The sequence below is a fragment of the Sinohyriopsis cumingii genome, chromosome 10, assembly GCF_028554795.1.
Source record: "Sinohyriopsis cumingii isolate HCF-2022 chromosome 10, ASM2855479v2, whole genome shotgun sequence".
NCBI classification, from domain to species: Eukaryota; Metazoa; Mollusca; class Bivalvia; order Unionida; family Unionidae; genus Sinohyriopsis; species Sinohyriopsis cumingii.
The window spans coordinates 24,393,796-24,407,696 of NC_142970.1; the positions used below are offsets into that span (position 1 = coordinate 24,393,796).

Sequence of the window (13,901 nt, forward strand, 5' to 3'; positions counted from 1 at the left end):
TTAGAACGACATCTTACACCTACACGGTGCAATTTAAAGATTTCGCGTCTGACGTTCCAGCCGAGAAAGTAGCAGGTTTAATTACGAACCTACTTGACTCACTGTTAGATGAACTCAAATGTCTTTGCCAAGTCAAAGATTGAGGTCGTTTGAGTCTATCTATGTATCACGACAGTTTGAAATCGCCTGTATGTCTCGGATTTAGCACACCTGCAGAAATAACTTCTTCCAAACTTTTGAGGGCTACTGAAGACGTGCAGTCGATGAGAGAAAAATTTAACATCACCGATGGAAAAGTGACTATTCATATGGCATATGTTGTACCTCCATGGGAAGAAGACGATGATTGCACTTGATCTGCATACCGATAAGTGTACCTAGCAAGATGGACATAACGGCAGATTTACGAATGAAAGGGAGTACGTGATTTGAAACATCTATGCTGGGACACAAGTTGTAGCTGAACAGATTTCAAACAACGTGTGTGACGGATATAGAGAGAAACATGAACTTTGTCCTATTTGATTGTTTGTTACTTGTTTTGTTTTAGCTTTTTCTTATAAATGGACATTTAATGTAAATAAGTTGTATATGAAGTGAATTTTAAAAAGGCATGAACTTTAATTTTAGAAAGCAGTTTAATAGAACCAAGAACTAAATAACTAGTAAATCGGTTTGTTCCATGTAGAAATATTAATGTATTAAATGGATAGAGCTTAGACCAAAGCACAGGCCAGAGAGCCCATGTATACAATTGAATAATTTTTTTATATCCATACTATATATTTTTCTTTTTCGAGTCTCTATTCTATCTGCGAGTCTTTCTTTAGAACATTTCTGTCCTCTTTTCTGTGTGTTTGGATGTGTATTTGTTTGTTTCTGTATGTCTATGTTTGTCCCTATCAACCTTTTGTCCCTACAAATACATTTCACCCTATACAAAGTGTTGACCCTATTAACCCCATAACGCCACCCAATGTCCAGTTCCCATTGATCTCCAGGTGACATTCCCATGTTAAATTCCCATTGGCGTCAAAGTGCAAACCACCTCTTTTATCATGGAAGTCTACGTGAGGTTATAAATCTTGAAGCTATAGTGCAAACGACCAAAGTTAACATCGAAGTCTACGTGAGGTTATAAATCTTGAGGCTATAGTACAAACGACCAAATTTAACAAAGAAGTTTACTTGAGGCTATAGTGCCGGGACCCTTTTATAACACAGAAGTCTACGTGAGGCTATAAATCTTGAGGCAATAGTGCCGGGACCCTTTTTAAACATAGAAGTCTACTTTAGGCTATAGTGCCCCCATTAACTACTGACATCAACTCCTTGGGCAGCGGACGTGGACATCCAATCAACATGAACACTTTGGGCGTTTCAAATAAATTTGACAAAACAGTTTCAAACTTTCGGACTGTCCTTCACATTGTAAATCAGGAAAAACTCTGCACTGGTCTTCAAATTGTACATAAGATATTAATACCAGTTAATATATTCGAAATTATAGGTACTACATGTAACACAAAGACATCCACTTTAAGAAAAATGAGATGTTCAACCTGCAAAGATGTTCTGTGCAGGTTAAGCCCTGCTGATGCTTGTAGAAACTGTGTGAAGAGTTAGTGTGACTTTAAGAAATCAAATCAGGATAATTGGATAAATTTAGAATGTACAGATGATCAAGATTTAACCAACATTTTAAATAGTGCATTTGCAAGTGCCACAGATGAAATGAAATTATTCTTGAAAAGTCAGCATGATGTCCTGAAAATAAATGATGCAAGAAAGATAAGAGGGGACAAAACGTTTATAAAACATGCTCGAGTCTTTGCTCCCGAAGCCCCCAGTCATTTCAAGACTTAAAAGACGGTAACATTTCATTTTGCCATCTGGGACGAAACTACAGATATAAAAACATAGTCCCACAAAATGCAGGTATCAATCAAGACATGTTCAGGTGGATGTATAATACAGCTAAAAAGCTAAATCTCCTCCCTTCCGGGTATTTTGGTGGTTTAATTCATACTGAAGCTTCTATTCAAGAAGATGTGTTACTGAATATGAAATATAATGAAAATAAGCTGACGAGATGGATAGATACTGGAGAGGAAGCAGAAGCATTACGAATTCTAAAGGAGAAAGAAGTAAAGCAAACACTTGCATCAAAAGTTTTAGAGGTGTCGTTTCTGGGATATACTGGTTTCAGATTTCCCATTGCTCATTATTCTACTTGAGGCATAAAAGCTTCTGAACTTTATATAATAATCTGGGACATTACATCCAATTTACAGTCTTGGGGTTTCACAGTTAACTACATTCTTCAAGATGGAGGTGACCAAAATTGGGAGTTTATGAAGATGCATTTCAACAATGATGCTGATGCTAAGATGAAAAATTACATGAGTGCCAATCTAGTAAATCCAGTCAAAAAATATCACATTCACAGGATTTCTCTCATCGTGTGAAAAAACTGAGGAATGCTGTACTTAGCAGTGGCATACATTCCTTCAACTCAAGGAAGCTAGTCAAGTCAGATCAATGCATTGTATGGGACCAGTGGAAGCTAGTCAAGTCAGATCAGTGCATTGTATGGGACCAGTGGAAGCTAGTCAAGTCAGATCAATGCAATGTATGGGACCAGTGGATTAATGCTGCCAAATGTGCTGAGGATACAAACTCTCGCAAAATTCATTACAAATTATCTTACTCACATCTACATCCAGATTCTTCAGAGAAAATGAGAAACAACCTTGCTGAGGAAGTTCTGAACCATGATATGTTAAACTGGATGCAACAATACCAAAGTTCATTAATGAACAGCAGTGTTCTGGATAGTACTGTTGAATATTTGGACAATACATGCAAGCTAATCACAATTTTCAAAGATCCAAGACCAATTATATCTATGTACGATACTCGAATAGATTCCTGACTAGCCATTTTTACATTGGTTTCAATCATGGAGAGAGGAAATAGAAGCAAAGCCACTGTCGAAAAAGGAAAAAGGAAAAATGACTCCAAGTAAACAATGTCTCGATGACGCAGAGTTTAATTTCTACATTTACTGAGTTATGTAAAATACATATCAGTGATTTTCCAGGTCACAGTGTTTGTCCAGCCAGGTATAACTCTGATATTATAGAAAACATATTTTACCAAGTGAGGGGCCTGCAAAATGGCAATTTAACTAATCCAAATTACAGCACTTACTCGTCCACCATGAACACTTTTTTATAAGGACAATCTAGTAAATCTCGTGATCGAAATTCTAATCCTGGCATTTTGGCAGCAGACCCATAAAAAATTGAGTTGGATCCACCTATACCGAGGGAAAGGAAGACACTGACTGACATCACTAACAATCCAGTTTAATAACAGAGGTCCCGTTAAATTACCTACAAGTCAATGCTACCTCTATTCTGTGTGATTTGTGTGTGTGAATTAGATTTGTAACGTAGCTTTAACAATTTTTCAGTCATATCACTACAATGTCTGCATTATGACACTTTATAGTGATGTTTAGCACTGGTGCATCATGCCGCTGACATGTAGCATGATGTCCCACCCAGTCACATTATCCTGACACCAGGCCGACCAGTCCTACCACTAACATCTTAATGCTGAGCGCCAGGCGAGGTAGCTGTTAGTACCATTTTTATTTATAAAACATAAAACTAAGATTGGATGTTAACCCACTGGCATGCAACAATTATGTTTCCTGAAATGCAAGCCTTCCATTTCACATTGAGATCTGTCATTCCAAAGATCGACCTCAAAATTCCTTGCAAACACCTTCACTGGCTTCTCTCCAGGTGGTAATGTCCGTCTCATGCGACAAATCAGCTGTTTAGTTGCCAAGGTTACATTACCTCTGCAAAACAAACGTCCGGTTCTAAGCAACAGTGAAAGTATTGATTGTTACAGTAAATTAACTTGTACACAGTATGTATGTTATTTCCAACTTAATTATTGCACTATTCAATTTTCTTACATGATATTTGATAATGTTTGAGAAGAATATGTCGATTTTGATTCAATTTTAAAGTTAAACTTGTAATGACATACAACCTCATATGCCTATGTATCATTCCATGTCAAGGTCAATTGACTTTCTTTACAGTTTATAATGCTATATAATCAACAAATCTGTACATTGAGAATATTGTCTCTCAAGACAGTTGATCTTTGATAGCAGTGGTCTTTCAAACTCAGGTTTAACTCAACTTGCCTTTCACTTGGAACATATTAAAAATTGTGCAACCATTGTCACAACTTAGTTCACATTTCTCGTACTAATTTTATAAGTAATAATGATGTGACTATCCTACAGAATTATGACAAAATGGTCAATTTAAAAGACCACATCAAGTTCACAGCTTAATTGGTCAAAAGCTGCATGTTTGATTGCAACATAAAATTATACAGTTTTTGTGAAATAAACATCAATCTGTGTTACAAATATTGTTTTTATTTCTTGGACCAATGTACATAGGAACCCATTTCAATTGTAAACTTAAAATGATGCTATTTTTTTAAGTCTATGGCTATATAAGACAAATAACATGCGGTGAAAGGAGTGCAAAGTTAGATATATATATGTACATTGTTTCCACTGTAGGTCACCTCTTCTACAGTAAACTAGTGACATTATAAACCAGGCATGCTCTCATGGAGGGCAAATATGGTAAATACTAGTACTATTATACTACATTTGGGTGTTTGTCAAGTTGGAAGGGATGGCCTATAGAGAAATTGATATGACAAACAAAAGCTAACATATACTTTATTATATCAATCCATCTGTATTTCTTAATGTATTATCCATATATATATGTATCTAAGATCTCTCAATTGATAATCCAAAAGGAAGAGAGAAAATCTAAATATTTAATAGGCCTTCTAAAATGTTCATAATGTGATTAATATAATACACCAGTAATCAACGTTTACCATCTTTTATACATGTTGGTGTAAATTTTTTATTTACAACCAATATTCCTAACATATAAGGTGAAACTCAAGGATTTGTAACAGTTGCCAATTACATCTGTAAAATAAATGACAAACAGCTTTGGTATGATTACCCTCACACTAAATTTCTTCACCTTAATCACACTCATATGTTTCTTGCAAATGTTTCTAATCCAAACTTAAATCATATTTTACCCCATGGCAAAATTTATGAAGAACTCATATATATATAGAACATAGGAATGTGAAACATTTTCAGTATAAAGGATCTCCCATAACATTATCACAGCCAATAATGTGGAAAAAAAGTGGTACTCGTGGTACGAATCATATGATGACTTTAAGGCAGAAAAATGTAAATGGGAGCTATGGAGAGACTGGGTTTTATTTACCAAACCTGTCAATTATGGGTTTATAGTACATGTGGTTATAACTCCATATCATCAAGACATATTGTCAGTATCAGCAAACAGTACATGTTGCTTTACACATGTTCCATCATTTTAATTGGGAATTGGTACCTGTGTCACTTTTATAAAGTATAATGTTATATTAGGAAAATGGACTAAATGCACACAATAAACCTGAGTAATCTATGCTAAAAATTGTTTAGTACCTGGATATTTCATGAATTGCTGCAATGGGCTCATCTTGTCTATATGTGGACTGTAGGCTGATGTGATGGAAATATTCCATTAAATTGGATGATAATATAGAAGATCCATCCTCTCCATATTCTGGGGTAGGAACAGGAGGCAACTGATAGAAGTCCCCAGACAATATTACCTGTATAGCTCCAAAGGGCTTATCATTGCTCCTAACACATCTGCAAAAAAATTATATTTGACTGAAAACTGTCATATTTAGCATATACACTTCGTCTATGACTACAACGTCCATATTTAAAATGTTGCATTTATTTTTAAGACAATCGTCATTATATAGCCAAGGTTCAATATTTCATCATTGCGAAATCGTCCGTCTTTGACGCCTGAGAAACTATGAATTGTGGTCACATTTAGTTCAGTACATACATGCTCTCTTAATACACTTGAAGATTTTCCAGTTGATGCTGTTAAAGCTATCCGTCTCCCACTGATGGTTAATTTATCAATAATTCTTCTAAGTGTGAATGTTTTTCCAGTTCCAGGGCAGCCTGTTACAAGTAAATTATGACGTTTCTCTGCGATCTTCGTAACTAACAACTGCTGCTCATAAATTTTCTTTAAAGTAATATACGGCAATAAAAACATAACATTTATAACAATAAGTATGTTTCAGGAGTTAACAATGCACTGTACAACAATAAAACCAGCAATCAGCACCAAAATTTACCAAAATCAATATTTGTGTTTGCCACCAAAATTAAAACGCATCACAATGTACATTAACGATATTTACTGCAAACTCGAGGTTATTCGGATCTTTCCTTTCGGTCAATGGTGAAATCTAAGACTATCCGAATGTAAACACGGCACTGTAAGAGGGAACTTGTTCAGACGTCAAAATATTCAAACAATTATTGCATGTTCTCGAATATGTCACAAACTGAACGAAGTGTGTCGAGCTGTTTTAAAAATTCAAATATTCTTGATTACGACTTGCTTAAGTTGGAAATTAGATATTATTTATAATTATGTTGAAACTAGTCCTTCCATTTGGTTAATGTATTCGAAAATATAATTTACAATATGCATTTGTCTAATATGAGTTTGCACGACTCTGTGTGGCTTTGTCGGGCTTTGCATGATTTTGTAAGGCTTTGTATAATTAAGACATATTGAAAGATTTAATTTTCTTTCGATAATCATTCAGATGAACAATTTATCAAATAATAAACATTTTTAATACGATTTTCTTGTTATTCGAATTCGAACTTAGCTGCCAAATTTCGGTTAATAAATTGGGCATAATTATGTTGAAAACTAATCCTTCAGTTTGGTTAATTTATTCGTCAATATAATTTACAGTGTAAATAGGCTTGTCTAATATGATTTTTATGACTGTCAGGCTTTGTTAGGATTTGCCAGCTTGCATGTCTTTGTCTTGCTTCGTGTGATTAGGATATGTTGAAAAATTGCGTTTTCTTTCGATAATAAGTTAAATGAACATTTTATAAAGTAGTAAACAGTTTACATAGGATTTTGTCAGACTTTGTTATTACTTTGTCATTATACGATTTCGAATTTGAACTCTGTCGACCAATTTTCGGTCATTTAATTTTCCATAATTATGTTGAAAACTAGTCTTTTGGCTTGGTTAATTATTCATCAATATAATTAACAATATAAATACGCTTTTATAATTTAACTTTGCATGGCTCTGTGTGGCTTTGTCGGGCTTTGTGTGGCTTTGTTGGTCTTTGTTAGGCTTAGCAGTATTTAGTAGGACCCTGTTATATCGTTACAGGTTAGAACCCACATCCCTTGATTGGTGGACGGATTCTCCTAATTTTCTTTGTAACGAGCCCCTGTGATATAAGTGTGAAATAGAATCTTTAATCAGAATCGAGATTTGAAACTGAACATGAAAATGCATGCTGGAGAAAAACCATAAAAGTGTGGAATGTGTGATAAAATGATTAATCAGAGCGAACCTTTAAAAACTCAAAGCATGATACATACTGGAGAAACACCATTTAGGTGTGAAGTGCGTGATAAAATGTTCAATCGGAGTGAACATTTAAAAGAGCACATGAGGATACATACTTGTGAAAGACCATATAAGTGTGAAATTTGTGACTAATGTTCAATCACATTGGACATTTAAGATGCCACAAGAGGTTACATGCTGGTGAAAAACCATATAAGTGTGAAATGTGTGATAACATGTTTAATCAGAGTGGAAGTTTGAAAATGCACATGAGGATTCATACTGGAGAAAAACTATTCAAGTGTGAAGTGTGTAATAAAATGTTTAAGAGGAGTGAACATTTAAAGCAGCACATGAGGATTCATACTGGAGAAAAACCATTCAAGTGTGAAGTGTGTGATAAAATGTTTAAGCAGAGTGAATATCTAAAGAAGCACATGAGGATTCATACTGGAGAAAAAACATTCAAGTGTGAAGTGTGTGATAAAATGTTCAGTCGGAGTGAACATTTAAAAGAGCACATGAGGATACATACTGGTGAAAGACCATATAAGTGTGAAATTTGTGACAAAATGTTCAATCAGAGAGGACATTTAAGACGCCATGAGAGGTTACATACTGTTGAAAAGCCATATAAGTGTGAAATGTGTGATAAAATGTTTAATCAGAGTGGTGCTTTGAAAATGCACATGATAATTCATACTAAAGAAAAACCATTTAAGTGTGAAGTATGTGATGAAAGACTTGTGCAGAGTGGACATTTAAAAGAGCACATGAGGATACATACAGGTGAAGAACCATATAAGTGTGAAATTGGTGATAAAATATTTAACTGGAATGCATCAATACATAAGCACATGAGGTTACATACTGTTGAAAAAGCATATAAGTGTAAAATGTGTGATAAAATGTTTAACCAGAGAGGAGGTTTGAAAATGCACATGAGGATTCATACTGGAGAAAAACTATTCAAGTGTGAAGTGTGTGATAAAATGTTGAAGCGGAGTGAATATTTAAAGCAGCACATGAGGATTCATACTGGAGAAAAACCATTCAGGTGTGAAGTGTGTGATAAAATGTTTAAGCAGAGTGAATATTTAAAGCAGCACATGAGGATTCATACTGGAGAAAAAACATTAAAGTGTGAAGTGTGTGATAAAATGTTCAATCGGAGTGAACATTTAAAAGAGCACATGAGGATACATACTGGTGAAAGACCATATAAGTGTGAAATTTGTGACAAAATGTTCAATCAGAGTGGACATTTAAGACGCCACAAGAGGTTACATATTGGTGAAAAACCATGTAAGTGTGAAATGTGTGATAAAATGTTTAATTATAGTGGAGTTTTAAAACAGCACATGAGGATCCATACTGGTTAAGAACTATTGAAGTGCAAAGTGTGTGATAAAATGTTTAATCAGATTGGATCTTTGAAAATGCACATGATTCATACTGGAGAAAAACCATTTAAGTGTGAAGTATGTGATGAAAGACTTGTGCAGAATGGACATTTAAAAGAGCACATGAGGATACATACTGGTGAAAAACCATATAAGTGTGAAATTTGTGATAAAATATTTAACTGGAATGCATCAATACATAAGCACATGAGGTTACATACTGGTGAAGAAGCATATAAGTGTGAAATGTGTGATGCAATGTTTAATCAAATGGAGGTTTGAAAATGCACATGAGGATTTATACTGGAGAAAAACCATTTAAGTAAAATGGTTGTCAAAATATGCTTGGCAACTCTAGGAGATAAACAGAGATATGTTATTTTTATACACGTTTTATTAAATTATTTTAAAATGAAGATATATTATTTCAAATTGAATTGGTCTGACTTTTATTCATCAGTATCATTTACAATATGAATACATTGTAGTCTTTTCTTTGTTGACTTCACATGACTCGGTCAGACTTTGTCAGGCTTTGTGTGGCTTGTCAGGCTTTGTGTGGCTTTGTTAGGCCTAGCAGCAGAGGAGGCGAACAGACCGACTTGGGGGGCGTCCAAAAACCGAAATAAGGCTTCTATCTCAAATATTTTTCGAGCTGAACATTTGCTTGAAATAAATGATTGTTTAAACAAATTGAGGATTCTCCGGTTAGTTAGACCATTTCTTTTCCTGATCTGTAAACTCATCAATAGCGAATATATTACAAATTATGAACCAACTTGAGGTCATGCCCCCTCTGCTGCTATATTAATTTATCCAAATATTTTATCAAGTCCAATACGATATCTTGTTCTAGGATCGTGCAAATTTATTGTTATAAACCCATGTGGAGTAGCTTGCACTCGTGAAAAGAAATTTCTGAATTTAATTATATCCATGTCACCGCTGCACCAGGTTTGATGAATATTTCGCAATGTATGTGTATCAACTCCATTAAACACAATTAAAATATTACAGTTATCTCTGATCACCTTTGGTATTTGTGTGTATCGTTGAGTAACATAAATAACATCGGTGTTTTTATGTCTACCTCGAGAAAAAATCCTAGCTGGATTTGATTGTTTGTGCAGCATCACATCGTCGTATACAACTAAATTATTAATAAATCCGTCTATGGAATCTACTGATGGTGCTTCATCAATATTGGTTATAAGCTCGATAACATCGTTATCCACGTTTTCATTAAAATCCTTAAGTACATTATAACATCGTTGATCATCAACTGACGGGGCTACCAAATACAATTTCCCACTTTAACCATCTCATTATAAGATTAAGTAGCAACTGCATCTTTCCACTTCCAGATGGTCCTATTATTATCATTCCGATGGAATTTGGTAACGCAGGATGGTGTTTGACAGGTTCTCATTTTCTTGTCGCTGAGAAATCAATTATATGCATGCTGTGTAAAATATCTATGGATTTATATTGCGTGAAGTGCAGGACGCGTACCCCGACAGATACACTAACAACTATTACCACAAAAAATAATAGATCAGCGGTTACGGGTAAGTGCACATGGTGTGGTACAAAGAAATTTAAATTTATCTCTGCTGACAAGTCAGCGCAGTCAGGTGAAAAGTCAAAATCAAATAAAACAAAAAGCAACGCGGAGGTGATATTGCAGCAAAATTAACAAAATTACCGGGAACTCCGTGGGCTAAATACAGCGGAGAAAAACACCTACCAGGATATAATTATTGCGGTCCTGGTACTCGACTCGATATCAGGCTTGATAATCAGGATCAACCAAAACCAGGCGAGGAACCAATAAACGCTATTGATCGAGCTTGTCATGCTCATGATGTTGCGTATAAAAGCAATGATCTACAACATAGGCATATTGCAGATGTGAAATTAATTCATGCGTTAATTTCCATAAAAAATAAAAATATCAAAGAATCACTAGCTAATTGGTTAGTAAGATCCGCGATCAAAGGAAAATTAACGCTAGGGGCTGGTAATATATAAAATGGAATCGATTTATTATTCCCCAATTGGATACTGGAAGGGTAAAGCAGCAGTTAGTAAACTTGCTGATGCAGCAGCGGTTAAACATTCTACTGCTAAAACGTGGTTATCCAAACAGGCAATATGGCAAATTTACCTACCGCCACCGAAACAAATTCAGTACGCGTATTTCGATGTTAGAGTTCCTAATGAGGTTCATCAAGCTGATATATTATTTCTACCACATGATACTGTACATAGAAAAACGTACAAATACGTGCTAACTGTTGTTGATGTTGCAAGTAGATATAAAGAAGCAGAACCGTTGTCAACAAAGACAGCTGCTGAAGTAGCTGATGCGTTTAAACGAATTTATCAACGAGGACCATTACGATGGCCACATCTGCTACAGGTTGATCCTGGCAAGGAATTTCTTGGTCCAGTATCATCGTTAATGAAACAACATAATACCAAAATACCACAAGGACATACTGAGATTCATCGTGATCAGGCAATTGTTGAGCGATTTAATCGAACACTTGCTGAGCGGTTATTTGGATATCAATACGCGAAGGAATTTATTCAGGATATGAGATCTCATGAATGGGTTGCAAGATTACTAAGTGTGATAGCCGCGTTAAATAATGAAGTAACTCGAACGACCAACATGAAACCTATTAATGCAATTACACGCACGCATATATCCGTACAACGACGTGATCTTTCAGCACAGCCAGTATTAGGTAATATCACCGTAAGGTATTTATATGAGCCCGGCGAACTCGAAGGTGGTAAAAAAAGAGCTACTGATCCTATTTGGAGTATTACCACACATAAGTTATCCACCGTAACTAGATCCTCAGGTAGACCAGCAATCTACAGATTAGATTCAACCGCTCCTCAACGTGGATTTGTATGTGAACAATTACAAGTAATTACTAAGGACACACAATTACCACCCAAATCACTTAACTAGCACTGGTGCCAGCACCCTGACGTCGGTTACATTCAAGACAGGTCAACATGATATTTTATCGTGTATGACCAAGATTGTTATTTCTTCTATCTATGGTAAATTGTCTTGGATCATTTTTCAGATAGCGCCATAACATTATACAATTACAACTTGCACAATGATTATTCTGTCATTGTTTCAGCGCAATGACAACGTCAGTGTCTAGATCAAATTCTTGATTATTTTTTTAACACACTGTTTATAACCAGCTAGTTTTTTTTTTATTATATTGCTTTGACATTCGTCAAGGCCTCGACGATCGAGGTCATCATTGATTGACGAGTCCATGACGATTCGTCTCAATTGAGATATTTTTCTGACTCAAGACACAGCAAGATAAACTAGGTTCGACCATTCGATCATCAACGATCCAAACAACTGTATCAGAGATAGTTAATCCCTGAGATGAATGTATCGTCATCGCGTATCCAAGTGTCCACGGGGATTTATCAGCACGTAGAGCATCTTCAACAACATCAACATCAACTGTGATAATATCATTCAACACAAGATTTTGTTTCCTTGACTCCGTCAAGTGTCCTGGTATATCAACGTCGATATTTTGCCGTCACGTATCTGCTGGTCGATAACATAACGGAACTGGGAACGTTGGAAACTTTTCTCGTTGTAACTGAAACAACTCCCGTTGAAGTGTATCACGAACTATCTTTCTACTTGCAACTAACAAATCGTTTGGTCGCCATGTTTGTAGAAAGTCTTTCATGGGTGTTTCTGAAATTATTCCACGCATTACTTCACATTGAATTTTATTCGGTTGTAGTCTGATTAATTTTTTAAATTCCTTCAGCGTTGCATCAAGTGCTCTATAATCATCAGATACTTCTTCGAAGTGGTCAACGAAACCTTTTAGCCAATCATGTGGAGAAGGTCCAGCTACGGGTGGTGGTTGACCGTGATCGCCGTACATTATCACGGCAGTATTTCTTGTTAATAACCAATCTATAAACGTTTTTAATGTTTCTAGCGGTACAGTGCATATTTCATCCCATATTATGATCCATGGAATGTATTTCTCGCCCATCCTTAAAGATGTCCATGTATCACCCTTCCATCGGAAAAAGCTGTGATAAGTACACGACTGCACTTCTCGTTGTTTCATTTCTCGCGCGAGCTTATGTGTTGGTGTTAGCACAATCATATCTGAATTCTGAAATAGTTCGATAGCTCGAGTGGTTTTTCCGGAACCGACAGGTCCGTTTAGATAAACCGTTTTGTTTCTAGTTATTGGATCGTATACTGATGGTAACAACGAAGTTGTCGACGACTGATATTTTATCACGTAAATATCTTTAACCGCAACATCAGCGATTTCTGAATAATCGAGCATATATTCCTTTTTTATTCTCCACGAACCCCACGATGCATAAGTGCCTATGTTTAATCCTTCTAACAGTATTGAATACTTTTTACTTATATAAAACGAATCAGTAGCAACTCTGACAGCGAGTGTAGAAACCTTATTTATCATCGCTAATAGATTTATTGAAACATACGCGAGCATCGATGATCTGAAATGAGTATACTGCGGTGACTCACCGTCCATGTAGCTCACAATTGTACCTAGTTTATTTCCATTTGACAAGAAAACTGTTTCTCGACTTATAAACGTGTTCTTGTTCGTTGTATCAGCGATTATAAAATCTAACTCAGCATTATCCATAATCAATCTTGTACAATGTCGTCTGTGATCATATGCTGCTCCTTGGGTAAATTTGCCGATTATTTTTCTACCAAGATCTTTTGAATCGGTTTCATCCGAATATGGTAACCAAACTTCGGTTTGTTTCCGGTATGATACAATTGCTTCACTTACCATCAACCGTGTTAATATCGCACAATCAAGCATATACCGTAATAGTGCTATTGGTGTCCACATTTTTTCTGAA

The 13,901-nt window shown here is 35.6% G+C and overlaps 1 protein-coding gene and 1 long non-coding RNA gene across 2 annotated transcripts; one reads left to right on the top strand and one right to left on the bottom strand.

Annotated features, from left to right (window-relative positions):
- Positions 1–3,272: 3,272 nt before the first annotated feature.
- Positions 3,273–6,382, bottom strand: LOC149789734 (uncharacterized). Its single transcript, XR_016423715.1, has 3 exons — positions 6,310–6,382; positions 5,591–5,800; positions 3,273–3,874 (listed from the first exon to the last, which is right to left on the bottom strand). It is a non-coding gene; the product is annotated as an uncharacterized LOC149789734 (long non-coding RNA).
- A 958-nt stretch (positions 6,383–7,340) lies between these two features.
- Positions 7,341–9,978, top strand: LOC149789735 (uncharacterized). The gene has a single exon (XM_089971750.1). It carries the CDS (start codon positions 7,719–7,721, stop codon positions 8,946–8,948), a length of 1,230 nt encoding a protein of 409 aa, XP_089827876.1. The 5' UTR covers positions 7,341–7,718; the 3' UTR covers positions 8,949–9,978.
- The last annotated feature ends 3,923 nt before the right edge of the window (positions 9,979–13,901 follow it).

What these genes read in the sequence shown, in the direction of transcription:
- LOC149789735 (XM_089971750.1), top strand. Translation starts at nt 7,719, where the DNA reads ATGTTCAATCACATTGGACATTTAAGATGCCACAAGAGGTTACATGCT.